Source organism: Rhamphochromis longiceps, linkage group LG12 (genome assembly GCF_057381845.1).
Source record: "Rhamphochromis longiceps isolate RC_006_pf linkage group LG12, R_longiceps_female_GT1.1, whole genome shotgun sequence".
Classification (NCBI taxonomy): Eukaryota; Metazoa; Chordata; class Actinopteri; order Cichliformes; family Cichlidae; genus Rhamphochromis; species Rhamphochromis longiceps.
Window position 1 is genome coordinate 29,361,473 of NC_140568.1, and position 16,401 is coordinate 29,377,873.

The 16,401-nt window shown below is 40.4% G+C and overlaps 1 protein-coding gene across 1 annotated transcript; it reads left to right on the forward strand.

Moving 5' to 3' along the window:
- Positions 1–12,878: 12,878 nt before the first annotated feature.
- Positions 12,879–16,183, forward strand: LOC146657540 (glial cell line-derived neurotrophic factor-like). The gene is made up of 2 exons (XM_085426987.1): positions 12,879–13,627; positions 14,258–16,183. Exons 1-2 carry the CDS (start codon positions 13,399–13,401, stop codon positions 14,842–14,844), a joined length of 816 nt encoding a protein of 271 aa, XP_085283113.1. The 5' UTR covers positions 12,879–13,398; the 3' UTR covers positions 14,845–16,183.
- The last annotated feature ends 218 nt before the right edge of the window (positions 16,184–16,401 follow it).

Here is a 16,401-nt window from a genome sequence, read left to right on the forward strand (position 1 = left end):
ACGGTGGCCACGGTGATTCTTTTTTACTGGTGGAGATCCATTTCCTTTCGCTCCAGTCCAAGTAGTAGACAACAAATAAGATGGACAGCGAAGTGCAAGAACGTAGGGCCATTTAGAGCTAAGAGGATAATAAGCGTCTAATCCGCACACTGGACACAGATGGAGAGCGTGTCTTTACGCAAAAGCAGGGGAGCCGCTCAAGCAACAGACACTCAATATGAATAACGTGTGTGTGCGTTTGTAATTGAGTGGCTGTGTGTACAACAAAACCCAAAGAGAATAAATTAACTGATTAATAATGTTAGCGAGAGAGACGGTTAGTTATCCATTAATGTGTGACTAAATTACCGAGAGAATACCCATTCATTATGTTCTTCATAGGAGTCTCAGCCCGAAAGAAGTAAAATCTAATCAAGAGGAAGGGTCTCTGTATGATTTAAAGAGAGAGAGCGGTGGAGAGAGGTAGAGTGAGAGTGAGAGAGAATGAGTTAAACCCTGGTGGTGGAGGCAGGCAAGAAGGGCTAAAAAAGAAATAAGTATAGAACACATAATACAAGGCACTTTTTGGTGCTGATAAAGTGCATTACCTACAGACTTGGTGAAAATGTAGTTTCATCCATTACATGTCCTACACATATTAGTGTCAGCGCAGCAGCAGTGGGCCTATTAACCCGAACTATCCACCTGGAGGAACACATTTTGTAACTTGATTCCATTTTGGTGTCCATTTTTGTTATATTAGTTAGGCTAGATAAAAATCTAACCCACAGCTAGGAACCACTCTGATTTGTTAGGCTATTTTCATTTTCACTGCTGCTCATCTACTTCAGCTTAATTTTCTCTGCCAGCCATATTCCACCTCCAGAAAAGGTATGAAAAATTCAATGATCCCTCAAGCCATGCGAGGTAATTTGAAAATAATTTTGTCTCATTTTGATCTAGTATTTTATTCCTGACACACACACGCAAAATGTATCCTGTGGGAAATAGGAAATGCATATTTGAGGCATAAAATAAATTCCTACAGAGACATAGTTTTACCTATAAACTACACTTAGTTGTGGTCAGAAGTATACATACAATCATCATAGGTATGACTGTCATGGTAATTTTATTTTTATTTTTTGCTCTTAATGATTTCTTTGAACAGTTCTTCTACCAAGCTGGAATAACTGCACAACAAACATCTTTAATGACTTTAGAAAAACAAGACCTGGTGTGCAAGTTTGAATTTATTTGGGATTTTCTCTGATCCGCACAGGGTCAAAGCATAATATCAGGTTAAAATATACAAGTGTTGCCGAAGGTTCTACAATGCCTTTTAACTATACAAGGCCAAGACCTGTTAACTTCCCATTATCATGACTGACCACAACTGGTAGTTTATCTTTGCCAGCATAAAAATGGTTTGTTTTACTGTATTCATCAATACTCAAAATAATAGTAAAGTCCAACAAATGGAGCCTCCTGGAGCCATTTCTAAACAACTGCAAATTCCAAGATCATCAGTTCAAAGAATTAAGTACAAATTATTTTGGATATGTCACCATGTTGGCAAGGTCTGGAAGAAGCCCAAACTGTCACCCTCAAATAAGAGGAAATTAGTTAGGCTCAAGCCTCCCATGAACTGGAAACTGCTGACAAACTAGCATCACCGTCTACAGTGAAGTCCGTCACCATGAACTGAAAGGGTGTTGACCAAGAAAGAAGCCCCTGAGCCAAATGACCTTCAAGGTTTAATGAAATTTGCAGTTGTCCACATGGACAAGCTAGGTGCCTTCTGGATAAAGGTTATGTGTTCAGACAAGACAAAGACTGAGTTGTTTGGCCTCAGTGACAAACGGGATGTTTGGAGTATTGAAGGAGAGGCTTTTAAACCTCAGAACATTGCACCAGCTGTCAAGCACGTCGGTGGTAGCATCGTGATGTTGGGCTGTTTTGCTGCCATTGGTACAACGCTCCCAACACACATCAAAACTGGCTTTGGAAAGGATAAAGCAGGCGAACACTAAGCTTCATCCCAAAGCTCCAACCTCAACCCTGTTGAAAATTTAGGGACTATGCTTAAAAACTGGGTCCATGTCAAGAAAGCCATAAATTTACATAAACTCTACTAATTCTGCCAAGAAGTGCCATCAAATGCCAGAATTATATTACAAAGGTAGTTGGCCAAGATGCAACTTAACGTATATTTAACCAAATATTAGTGGGGGTGTATGCATATATTTGAGCTTGCAGGTATACCGTATGTCAATTAGAGAAAATCCAACATAAATTCAAAGTTGCGTGCACCTAGTTCCTGTTTTTTAAAGTTATTAAAGATGTATGGCGTACAGTCATTCCACCCTGGAGAAACAACAGTTCAAAGAAATCATTAGAAGCCCCAAATTACCCTGACATTCATACCATGATGAGCATATATACATTTCTGACCTGATATAATTCCACACACAGTTCATCATTTTAAAAGGAGTCCCAGACACCTGGAATTGTAGAAGCAATATTACAGTAATAGCCAAGACTCATTAAGGGTTAGTAACCTGCAGACACAGGATTTTTTCGTCTACGTTGGTTGGCTGCTGACTGACTGTTGGGAGCAACCTGGGGTTCGGTGTATTGCCCAAGGGCAATTTAACATGAAAAGAAACCAAAACAAAAAATCTGAGAATATCAAGCCACAGCTGCCCACAGTTGTTTTAGTAGAAGTTCAAAAAGAGCAAGCAGACCTTACAACAAATCAGCAGTTCTTATTCACTCAGTCAGTATGGGAATATTGATTGTATGCTCTCAGCAACAAGGTAGAGCTCAGTTCAGACTTTGGTAGATGGAATTTTAACTGTTTGTCATCAAAAATGAAAATTACTGCACTGCACCCAAGTGTTAACTTTCTGACCGGTTTTATAACACAATGTACAACAGAAGTGAGGTCCCTGTGTATTAAATGTCACATAATTAAAAACTATACCACCTTGTAGTAATTTTGTTACATCTAGGTTTATTTTTGTGCTATTGCAACAATACAAATGCACCTTTATATCTTTTGTTTTTATCTAATACTTCATATAGCTATGTTTATTTGTCATGAAGGTTCAGTCTTCTTTGGGAAGGAGGATACCAGCCTTGCGCAGGTTTTAGGAAAGATGCTTTACAAATATTTTCAGCTGCCCCTTTCTGTAGGGGATATGCCACTCTACATTTATCTTCAAAATGCCAGAAATATGTTCCATTAGATTCAAGTCAGGTAGTATACTTGCTCAGCTTACAGTTTTGGGTGAAATCTGGGTTTCAGTGTATTGCCAAAGGGCCTTTTTTTTCAGTTTTTAGATTTTTTTCCCCTTTTAAAATGCTAATATATATTTGCCAAAGTGCTTTGGGTCATTATCATGCTGTAATCCTCCTCTTCTGGTGAGCTTCTGGAGACTAATCTGGTCAGCTGGTATTTTGGTAAGGCCACAGGCACTCATGGTGCAATCTATAAATGCCATCTATTCAACACCACTACCACCTCTATACTATGACTACATTTGTTATGGCTGTGTTGATTTGTGGCACACACACTGGAACCCATTTGAGATGAATAAGTGCTCTTATTTTCCCAAAATATATCTTTTTATATTTATGTGTTCTTGCTCTTGCAAGCAAGTGTATCTGTAACTTGGATAATCTTCAGAAGTTGTCCAAAATCTCACATAAACTCTTGTGCTAAGTGTGAATCACTTGCCCGTCTGTGTTTTTGTCAGCGGTGTCATTTTGTGGCTATGGCTTTGATGGCTTGTTCTACACCTCCTGATTACCGCTGAGACCGTCTTTCTAATGACTTTCAGCTGGTCACCAATCTTCACTCAGCTTTTTCCATTTTTGTGAGGTCTCACGATCAGATTTAACAGTTGCCCTGAAAATGGTTCTGTGTGAAGCCGTGATGTAAACGTGCAGGCAGACACAGCCTATGGGTCTAGAACTGAGGAATTTTATAACCGTGTTCATGCAAAAGGGGACCTGTAAATGATAAATGGACTGTGACTTATATGAGACATGTGCTTTTCTGCTCAAAGTGCTTTTAGACTAACAGCTACCCTCTCCCATTTATGCACATCCATGCAGTTCTTTATTGCCTTAAATCCTTTCTACCTATCATGCATCAACTCACACGGTATCTTTCCCACAGACACTTCAACATGCGGACAAAACAACAAGTTGACAACCTACTTTACTGCTCAGTTTTAATTCAGTGATTGAATTTTTAATTAATTTGTTTGTGTTTTGATTGTGCATAAGAGAAAATACACCACTCTGCCAACTTAGAAAATAATGCAGTTATGGAGAGGTGACACAGTTTTAAATTATTTGACATTTACGTCGTATGTTACTTACTTCCAGCCCACACTTTATGTAACAAAGAGGGCTGTCAAAGATGGAAGAAATGACCTTTCTTTCTGACAACGTCAAAGCGAGCTCACGCTGGACCAGGTATGCATGCCGACAAAAAGAAATGATGACAAAGAGGCAAATTTTGCACCGATATACCACTGCAAAGCCTATACCTCTCTCATATCTCACTCAAAGAGGACAGCTGACTAAGTCTTGCATGCAGTTAGCAGTGACACTCCTTTTAAAGGAATGTCTTTGTAGGGTCTCAGTCATCCAGGTGATGGTAATCTAAGGAGCTCAGAGAGAAAAGCAACTGGACTTCCTCTCATCTCAGAAGCTTCTTCAGTTCTAATGAGCGAAGTTGTGGCTCTGTAACACAATCAGAACAACATATACACTCTGACGAGTTAACAGGTCTTTATTCTGTGCATATTTCCCTTCATAATATGTAGTTTATCACTGATTATGCTTCGAGTCTGAATCACAGGCCTCCAAATAATACACACTCTAATAATCCATAATCTAAGCTGAGTTAATGCCTTTTCTTTTAAGTTGTCCACATGTGTCTTCTAAAGCAGTCTGACCGTTCCCCTGTAACCTCTGACATCAACAAGGTTTTGCCCATAGAACTGTAGATTTTCTCTGTTTTGGGCAATTCTTTGTGAACCCTATGGTTGTGTGGGAATATTATCAATGAAATCTTAATTCTCTGCACTATATTTCCATTGTGACATAATAAAAAAAAATAGTTTGATTTAGATGATTCAAAAGCTTCTTTTCAAACCTAACCAGTGTCAGGGTTGGCAGTTGGGATAAGTAGAGCTTGTAAACAGCAAAAAATAAGCTGAACTGCAATAAAGTCTGGTGTCTGCATAATGAGGCTCAAGGATCACAATTTAGTTCAGTCCTGAAAGAAGTGAAATTATAGGCAAAATCCAAAGGAGGTTTCGAGTTGTGACATTATAAATCAGTATAAAAGTTTCAAACTACTTGATAGTTATACTGTACATTGCCACTAAAGCCTAAAACGCCTATCACCAAGCTTGGGGAGGATAGTGAGGTTTCACTTTGTTTGGCCCAGGGAGGAACTCAATGGTTCCATCTCCTGGACAAATGCAAATACACAGGAAAACACCGAGTTAGAGAGACAGAAATGAGAATAAAACAGCAGCAGCCACTAACAAAGCCATAGATTTTTCAGTACTGTCATCAATTAATGTTTTGTTAATAACCTAATGAATATATTAACTAATCAACAAGGTAAGTTTTCTCTTTCTCACCAGGCTGACTCAGACTATGACAGACAAGAGACGAGATAGCCTTAACATTAGCCTTGTTCCAAGAAATTATTTTTCGTACTCTTCATTTTAATCTGTAGAAGCAAATCAACCAGACTGGTGGTTTAGAAAATTGCGGAGCTTAATGAGAAAAACAGTAGGCTGCCCTGAAGTCAAAAGACCGTGACGTGTTTTAGAGGAACTAATTGGTTCTTTCTCACCACACCATGAAGATCATTAAAATGTCAATACAAATTAATTTCAGTTTGGTTTTGAATAGAAACAAAGTTTTAAGTTCCCCAACACCTCTGGGTGCTGTCATCATCCACCTTTACATATTTATATCAGTTACACTTGTTGAAGCATTGTTTTATTGCCATGTTTTATTAAAAATGTGTAGGAAAATTAATCAGGCATATACTTTTGATTTTTTTTTTTTTTTTGGTGAACTATATTACACTACTTGTATTTTTACAACAACAGAATATGATTTTTGCTTGTTTGTTTGTGTTTCAGAAAAAGAGATCGTTCAGGAGTCTGCGAGATGTTTCAGGAAATCATAATTAAAAAACAAAGAAAAGAAGAGAATACTCAAAGTGTGGGTTTTACAAATATGCTGTAAACTTGCACATTGTGTACCATATTTAATGTGGATAGCAGTGATTTACAGTGTCCACTAGTGGCAGGATCAGACTCCTGCATGCAAGTGTGTAAAGAACCAGAACATCTGGGTTCATTGTTCCACCGGTTCATATCTGTACTTGAAATTCCAACTTCCAAAATGCAGTCAGACGTTTGGGTTTTGCAGCAAACAACAATTTCACAATAACTCACAGTCACAAAACTGGAGACAATTACAGAGTAAATGGTTTATTTGCTTAAGCATAATAACTGTTACTGACCTTACTTTAACATTTCTGAGCCAAGTCCCTGTGGTTCAGCTCAGCAGACAGCATCCACATTCACAGCTCCCGTAGTCTGATCGCTCGCAGCCCGAGGCTGCAGCAGCACCGAACTACATATGGTGTAGATTACTCTCTAAACACTGCAATGGCTCACCAAGGGGGTGCTTCTTACAACCTATTCAATGATTTACACACCACACAAATGTACAAGTAGATGTAACATCACCAGCAGGGAAAATTTTTTTGTTTGTTTGTATTTCGGATGGGGCAACAAGCTCTAATGTAGCACGTCCTTTGAAATATTAAAGTCCTCTATAATCTTCCTATAAGTGCAAGATAATTATGGGCTACATTCATTCACGGGCTATTTTGTGAAAAAATAAAGGTTTAATTCAGCAGACTGAATTAACTTTGACGTGGTTGTTGTGTCTGATGTTTGTTCATCAGTGTGCAGAAGTGTGTTCAGTGTGAAAATTGAAGTGTTTTTAGCTTTTCCTTCTCTGTGCTGACCTGAAATCTAAACATTTAACAGAACTGGTGAGCTGGTTTTGAAGAACAAAAGTGTGTAGTTTAACTTGAAATATATTTGCATAATACTCGATCAATGAAATGTCTGATGTATGGTTTTATTGATTTATTTATTCATTTTTTTATTTCTGGAAATGTCTAATGGTGATCTCCAAAATAAAGAGAACGAAAAGTGAAGTGGTCGTCTCTCATTTATTGAGTTTAAAGGATGCTCATGAATACATTAGCAATAAGAAACTACACAACCTGCCCCATCAGTGTATATCTACCTTACATATATAAAACATGAGTGTTGGCAACTATGTGAGTCTAAACTTTAACTTTAAATAGCACGTTAAACCCATAGGTAATGTAAGCATGCTAACATTGTTACACAAGCAGAGCAAGATGCTGATATTTAGCATGTAAGACATCATCTTAGTGTGCTAGCATGCTAACATTAACTACAAACACAAAATGCTGATGCTGGAGATGTTAGGAAAAAAAATGTTTTAGCTAGATGAAATATGGGGCTCACCAACAGCACAAGTCAATATTATCTGGTCCTCGTGGGTATGTTTACCAAAATTCATTAAATAGCTAATGAAATATTTCAGTCACAGTGTGTCCGATACAGCTGTTCTGTCAGATGCTGTTGGTGTCACAATGATACACACAGGGTGTCCTTTGGTTCTGATGCCACTGGCTGCACCTAGAGTGACAGCAGAGCTCCTTCAAATATCTAAAAAGTCAGTGTCAGGAGATCTTAGAGGTCCTAGTAGAGTTTGTTTGTCAGCTGTTTTGGGGGCATTGTGCTTTTTTTGCTTTTCACTTTTCACTTTTTTTAATTTGTTTTTTACGCATTGCTTGTTTAGGTCTAGGCACTAAAAACGATTTGGTTATGTTTACACATAACCAAATAGTATCTTGTATTTGTTACAAGATACAGAACTCTGCTATAGCAAAAAAAAAACAACAACAACTTTTGTTTAAGTGGGAGAATAAACTACTTGTAAATGCATAAAAACAGATTGAAGGACAACTTCCTGTCCACCTCCTGTCAATCTTAGAGATAGTAATTCTCTAATTAAATAATGATTCTGCACCAGCATGTATCCTAAATCAGTAAAGTAAATTGCCTAAAAAAGAAAGTAGAGTTAGGGATCTCAGTTTCAATTTACTCACTCAATTCTTGAGAAAATGACCCAAAATTAAGAAAATAACTTGAAATTTTAAGACAACGCGAAATTTTGACTTATGCATGGCCTGTTTTCTTCTTTTGAGACAGTATCTCCAAATATCTATATTTGGAGATACGTGGACAAGGCATTCGACCGTGTCCCTCTGGGTGTCCTGACAGAGGAGTTGGGGTGTCTGGCCTGTTGCTACGGGCCATACAATCCTCATACAACCTTTGCAAGAGCTTAGTCCACAGGGCAATAACTCATTTCTGATAGGTGTTGGACTCCGCCAGGGCTGCCTTTTGTCACCAATCTCTTCATAATTTTTATCGTAGCCAATTGGCAGAAGGCTTTCACTTAGGTGGTCTCAGACACTCATCTCTGGCTTCATCTGGTGACAGCCTCCTCCTCACACTGGAGCAGTTCACAGCCGAGTGTAAAGCAGCAGGAATGACAATCAGCACCTCCAAGTCTGAGGCCGTCAGCTGGAAAAGGTGGAGTGCCCACTCCGTATCAGTGACAAGTTCCTGCCCCAAGTGGAGAAGTTTAAATAGCTCGGGGTCTTGTTCACAAACAGACAGATTGGTGCAGTAGCTGCAGTGATGTGGACGCTATAGCGGTTCATCGTGGTGAAGAGAGAGCTGAGTGTAAAAGCAAAGCTCTTAATTTACTGGTCAGTCTACATCCCCACTTTCAGCGTTGGTCAGGAACTTTGGGCAGAAGAGATTGCGGATACAAGCAGTGAAAATGAGCTTTTCCCGAAGTTTGACTGCTTTCTCCCTTAGAGATAGGGTGAGGAGTTTAGCCATCTGGGGCTCAGAGTTGAGCCGCTGCTCATCCACATCAAAAGGAGCCAGGTGAGGTGGTTCAGGCATCTGATCAGGATGCCTCCTTGGTGAGGTGTTCAGGGTATGTCCCACCCGGAGGAGGATATTTATCAGCTAATGCCTTGGTGTTCCACCGGAAAGGCTGGAGGAGGTGGCAGGGGAGAGGGAGGTCTGGGCTTCTTTGCTTACGCTGCTGCCCCTGTGACCCAGCCCTGGTTAAGCAGAAGAAGATGATGGATGGATGGATGGATGGATGGATGGATGGATGGATGGATGGATGGATGGATTACATTAAATGGGATGTAAGTCAATATTGTTTTCAATTCAATTTCATTTCTATAGCAAAAAATCACAACTGTCAGCTCAGAGTGCTTTATATTGTAAGGTAAAGAGGAAACCCCCACAATCAGATGACTCCTATGAGCAAGGACTTGGTGGCAGTGGGAAAGAAAAACACCCTTTAAACAGGAAGAAACAGGAAGAAACCTCCAGCAGATTGAGGGGAGAGAGACAGAATAAAAGACCTATTGTGTTAGAAAGTCATCTGATCCGGCCCGAACTATATGCTTTATCTGTGTTTTAAGTCTAATCTTAAAAGCAGAGAGGTGTCCATCTCCCAGTTCCAAACTGGGAGCTGGTTCCACGGAAGAGGGGCCTGAAACCTGAAGGCTCTACCTCCTATTGTACTTTGAAATATCAAAGGAACCACAAGCAAGCTGCAGGCTCTCTTAGGGCGATATGATACTATTTAAGATAAGATAAGATAAGATAAGATAAGATAAGATAGAACTTTATTAATCCCTCGGGTGGGTTCCTCTGGGAAATTCGACTTCCAAAAAGCACAGCAACGACCGAAGTTACAGTTACAGAATTGTTATATATATATATATATATATATACACACACACACACATATATAAATACAGAGACAAATATAAATAAAATATACAAAGGGGATAAATAGAATAAATAGGAATAAAAAATAAAAATACAAGTGAATTGCACATTTCAAGTATTGAGTCTATTGCACTGTTGACTATTTACAAAAAGTATTGCACAAGGTATTGTACAGTGAGGTGAAGAGGCACTACAGCTTAGTTGTTCCCCCCTCCTTTGTCCTCCTGTTTCCCCTCCCTCTCCCCTCCAGAGAGGAGTTAAACAGTCTGATGGCATGTGGGACAAAGGAGTTTTTAAGTCTGTTAGTTCTTGTCTTGGGGAGAAGCAACCTGTCACTGAACAGACTCTTCTGATTGTTTATGGCCGTGTGCAGAGGATGCCCAGCATTGTTCATAATGTCCATCAGTTTCTTTAATGTCCTTTTCTCTGCCACTGTCACCAGAGTGTCCAGCTTCATGCCGACCACAGAGCTAGCCTTCCTGATCAGTTTCTCCAGCCTGGATGAGTCCCTCTTTGCTGTGCTGCTCCCCCAGCACACCACAGCATAGAAAAGTACTCCAGCAACCACCGACTGGTAAAACATCCTCAGGAGCTTCCTGCAGATGTTAAAAGACCTCAGCCTCCTGAGGAAGTACAGTCGGCTTTGGGCTTTTTTATACAGGTGCTCTGTGTTGCATGACCAGTCCAGTTTATTGTCCACCCACAGCCCGAGGTACTTGTACTTGTTGACCACCTCCACCTCCTCCCCCTCTATCTGAACCGGCAGTGGACCTTCTCTGGACCTCCCGAAGTCCACAACCAGTTCCTTAGTCTTTGAGGTGTTGAGTTGCAGGTGGTTTGTGTGACTCCATGCGACAAAGTTCCTCACCAGACTTCTGTACTCCTCTTCCTGATCATCCCAGATACACCCCATGATGGCCGTGTCATCTGCAAACTTCTGAATATGGCATAATTCATAATTTGATTTGTATGTGATTTGTATGTGAAGAGAAGGATTTTAAATTCAATTCTGGATTCAACAGGGAACCTATGAAGAGAAACTGATATAGGAGACATGAATTAGTTCAACTTATACAACTAAACTGAGCTGAAAACAATGGTCATTAAGACAGCAACACATGCCTTTATCCAGTATATTACTCAGTCTTTTCTTAAAATTTTAAATCTAAGTACATTAATATAATATCTTCTTACTTAAAACAAGTTTTGCTATCACGAGCCATTTTGGGGCCTCAGTTTCACCTCGGCCAGCAATGATGGGTGGAATAACACGGCACAATTAGCTTATTGTATGTGAGTCGAACTAAACTCTCAAAATGGCTGACAGATTTGAGTACAGAGCAGCCCCCATGCCTTTCAAGAAGGGAAATGAACATCTGTTTGATGTATTTGTTGCTTGGCACGAGCGTAATTGCTTGAGGACAGGGTATTTAAGTGAGCAAGTCAGTGGAAAGGGAAGCCTCTTCTGAGTAATTAGTAGGCTAACTTCTAAAAACACGAGTGGAAGAAGATTGTTATTGTGCATGACTTTACAGTTACTGCATACTCAGATGCTCAAATCGCTTTTGCATGTTCACTGTAGTCCAGTGATTACAATACAATGTGGCTGTCGCAGGCATACACTGACACAGACATGATTCATCATGAAACACTACAGTTCAAGGGTGCATGGACCCGTACGCATGTTTACACATCTGCATATGCTGCTTCGGATAAGTGTATTTCACATCAGCCTTGTTCATGGGCCGCTGTAAACTATAAGGCCTACCTGGGATGGAGGAAATGGAAAGATGTTCTTTTGGAAAAACCTTGTGTGTACCAAACCAGGGGATTACAATTTATCTGCAATGATTATTTTTTTTAAAAACCTGAGAAACTGAACAATAAGGCTGCAATTTATATTCTAAGCATCATGTTCTTATGCATGATAGTGAAGAAACAAAGCAGATTTGCTTTAAAATGTAAGCCCTGACAATAAAACACACACCCTCTAAGGTTACTTGAGCCAAAGGATTGCTGTTTGAATCCAACTAAAGCATTTATTGACCCCATTATAATTTAAAAAAAAAAAATTTTCAATCTGGACTTTGAATCATATAAGAAAATGCAGTTTACGTTATACATTTATCCTTACTAAAGAGCTTTTAAGCATCACAGCTGTCTGAGTGCTTCACTGAGTGTTTCACGTCACATATAAAGCTCTCAGATCAAGTCACTGGATATCATTCTGATTTTCATCAACTCCCTGTTCCTCATGCACTTAATAATAATGTTCAAAAGGATAAGCTAACAAACGAACAGATATGAAAACCGACTTTCTCTTATCCGCATTTTCACTGAAGTGTGGAGGAGGCAACCTGACCCACTTACTCCACTCACTTAGCTTATCCACATATGTCTGCATTAATTATAAACAAAATTACTAATCATACATGTTTGACAATTTGTTTTTAACTGTTCTTTTGGACTACTGGACCATTAGTTCTTAATATCTGCCTCAAACAAACCAACAAAGGAACAAATGGGAAGAGAAATCTACAGTTTTCCTCGGACATAACGTGATTAAAAATGACATATTTTAGCTCTTAATGTGGGAGAGAAAAGGGTTTACACAAGAAATTACTGGCGCAGTTATGCTTGGCCTAAGGGTTGTCACATCAACTTCTAGAAGTTAAATAGCACTGAAGTACATTAAGTGGAGAACTGTGGGATTTCAAGCACATGGTCTTCATCAGGAGCGACACAATCTATTCGATCTGTTTTGACTGGCTAATTGGAAAAATGTTTTCCGTCCAATATCAACCCAAGTCGAAAAGCAGGATGGGGATTCTGGTTCGGAAAGAATGGAACTTCTCCCGCCCATCTGAGGCACATTTCTGGATTTCCTTGGTGATATAACTCTTTAACTCTCACCAACTCCACACTTCAGCTTCTGTCTTGTCTGTGGCCTCCATCCTTCTGCATAGTTCCCATGCATGGGGTGGAGACAGGAAGAAGCAGAGGATGGACCGTCGCACGTCACCAGCACTCCCCAGCTCTCTCGCTTTTCCTCGCAGCTCAGTCAGGATTGATGGTGAGAGAGATGGCCCGAAGTCAGCAGCAGGAACTGTGTTGAATGAAAACAGTGAAGGACTGAAAAAAAAAGGTTTTCATCGTTAAAGTGTTGTTGGACCCGTTTTGGAGTCAACTTCAGAGAGGCGCCGCTGATTTGCGTTTGCGCGTCTGTGCCCTGAATGTTGCGCCACATTGCGTTTCGCTGTCCAGCTGGCATGTGAGTGATTGCGTGCAGTTTGCAGTGCGCACGGTCGATTACCACCATTTGGACTGGCAGTAGCTCTGATGAGTCTAACTATTACACGTCCGTGGAGCGCTTTTGCCAGATGATACCTGTTGATTTTGCATCGCGCCATGTCCTACTGTCGGACTGAAGTGGACAATGAAGTTATGGGATAGTCTAACCACTTGTTTGATACTGCTGAGTGCCGTTTACGCCAGCCCGCTGCTCCAGAGCCCGCAGCAGCCCACGTCCACCAAGAGGAGAGGGCGCGTCGCCGAGAGTCCCCCCGAGCTCCCGCCCGTTCAGATCGGCCTGTCTGTTTCTTCCACGAGCATGAGCCGCGCGGATACCGCAAACAGGGACGAAACGCTGGCTGGAGGAGACAAATGTGAGGGTAGCGAAAGTGCGCAAACCCGATATGTCATTTGCAATGAGATTTGTGTGAATTGCTTAAAGACGTGATGGTGATGTGTCCACCAGAAAGAGAAAAAAAAAAATCAAAAATTGGCAAACCTAACAACAAATAGAAAACATGTGTAAGTGGTCACCAGTTAAGTTGCTTATACTTAAAATTTCTTTTATTTTATGCTGAACGAATATTTGATTCAGATTGATCATGGTCTTAAAACCTTTGCAGTTACACGTCTCATCATACTCAGTTTATTGGCAGATGAATGCCTCTTTTTTTCCCCTCAGAAGAATAACTTCAAGTGGTAATAATTAGGAATTCATTTTCCATCAAGTAACTTGTGCCACGAGGCTACATAGTAGCTGTGTTGTCTTCATTGTTTAATCCCACTTAAACGTAAAAGCGTCTGGTGACAATGGGACTCATTCGTAAGACACCTAAATCCACCCCATCAGTATTGCCTCCACAGAAGAGACCTCTGTATCATTTAAAGATGTGCATGTGTAGTTTAGTGACACAGCACTGCATGTGTTCAATAGCCAGTGGGGTGTGTAGAAGTGAAACAGTGTGTTCTGTCCAGCCTTATGCATGTCTCTTAATTGGTTTCAGACACCACTGAGGAGCCCCTCCCAAATGAGTTTGAAGATGTGGTGAACTTCATCAAAGTAACCATCAGTAGAATGCGTCGCTCCTCCTCGCTCACTGTGTCCTCATCTACCTCCACCACCAGCACCACCGCCGCTGCCGTCCCCATCTCTTCCCCCTCCAAAGATAACTTTGACAGCAGGACCCGACATAGAAGGAGAAAGAGAAAAAGGACAAGCCAGCGAAACAGTAACAGAAGAGAAGGGGGATCTAGAGGTGCTGGCGCAGGTGGGAAGATTAGAGGCGGTGGTAGAGGACAGGGCTGCGTGCTAAAGCAGATCCACCTCAACGTGTCTGACCTCGGTCTGGGCTACCGCTCCAGTGAGGAAATGATATTCAGGTACTGCTCAGGACCGTGCAGAAAGTCAGAGACAAACTACGACAAAATCCTTTACAACCTCATTCACAACAGGAGGCTTCCCGCCAAAGACGTTCCCCCTCAGGCTTGCTGTCGGCCAATAGCGTTCGACGACGATCTCTCGTTTCTGGACGACAGCCTGGTTTACCACACCGTGAGGAAGCACTCCGCCAGAAGATGTGGCTGCGTGTAGGGAGTGCAACTTGTCAGGCTTTGTGTAATTTAAACTTTTTATACTCCCACTCTATAGTGGTATAATGTTAAGTGTTTTTTCTTTTGTTTTGATTTCACTCACAGAAGCTTTTTTGGCATGTGGTGATTTATGACTTGGATTTAGCAGTATAGGAGTAAATAAACAGGAAGTGGCATTACACAAGTTTTCACCCCAGAGAAATTACTTTTAAGAGTTACCTCGGCACGGTTACAGCTTCTATGACTTCCTTTACAGCCTACAGCTTGGCTATGTGGGATTTGATATTCCCATCTATACTCAGTCACAGTCACACATTCAGCAAACTCACTCTGTCTACTGTACAGCACATAAGTTACACAAAACATCACGCATATGAGATGTATTTATGAAATCTTGAATATATTAAGTTATTGATATTTATTTGTTTTTTGTAATGAATAAATGTTATTTATTACTGTGATCAGATCTATGGGAGTGTGCCAAAGATTTAAATCAAATATGATTTATTTTGATATAAAAGCAGTACACTGCAATACCATCTTTTACGCATCAGTATCTAATCTTAAAGGTACCCCGTTGAGTTGTCTTGACAATGTTAAGAGTGCATCCAGGGTTTCTCACCACAACACAGTGTGGGTGCCTTTGAGGTCTCGCAAATGAGCCAGCACACATTTCGAGTCTAACATTGTTTACATCCATGTTCACTAGCTTCTAGGCTTATTTGTCTTCGTCCTTTCTACTCCTGCTTCTTTACTTCTGTTACTCCCACTGATCAGCAGAGCATCTTAAATATGTAGGAAGCTGTGCGGCATCTGTCTGTGCCGTGCGTGTGTGCACGACACAAACAGAATGCAGACCTGTTCTCATAAACATCACGCTGTTGTGTTTTCAATTCATCAAAAACTCCCCAAGGAAAGCTTTAAAGGTTTTTCTGCCTTTGTACAAGTAGCTCATTTGACTGTTTCCTGATTGAAAGCATTTTCTTGTCATGGTTAGAGCTCGTTCCTCCTCTCAGCTGAATTAAACCAAAATTGCTCACCTCAAAAACAAACATGCAGCTATACGTTCTAGAGTATGTGTGCTCAAATTGTCTTATTTTTAATGTTAATAAATGCATTTTTACAGTGTACTGTATTCTGTAATGAAAAAAGGAGAAAAATGACCCCATTCCTTTGTTAATGAGCTTAGAAGACAACAGCATACTGTTTTAAGTCTGTCCAACCTTCAGAAAGTTTAGAAAAACATTCTGATTTGCAATTTGATCCCAGAATGCTTTCATATAAATCTTGTTTTAGTCCCTTTTTACCTAAGACACGAGTAATTGAGCATTGGGCCTTGGTTCTTAAAGAAATAATAAAAGATGAACAGAATCTGATGTTATCAAATGACGAGAAGAAACAATAAACACAAGAGAGACAAGATAGTACAATACCTATAGTACAGGGATAAAAGGAAGGTGGGACTGACAGGGAGTGATGAAAAGAAGATGGATCAAAGTGGCGGGGGGTGTCAAAAGATCTTACAACACGAGCAAAATAGCATGGAAGAATAAGCAGC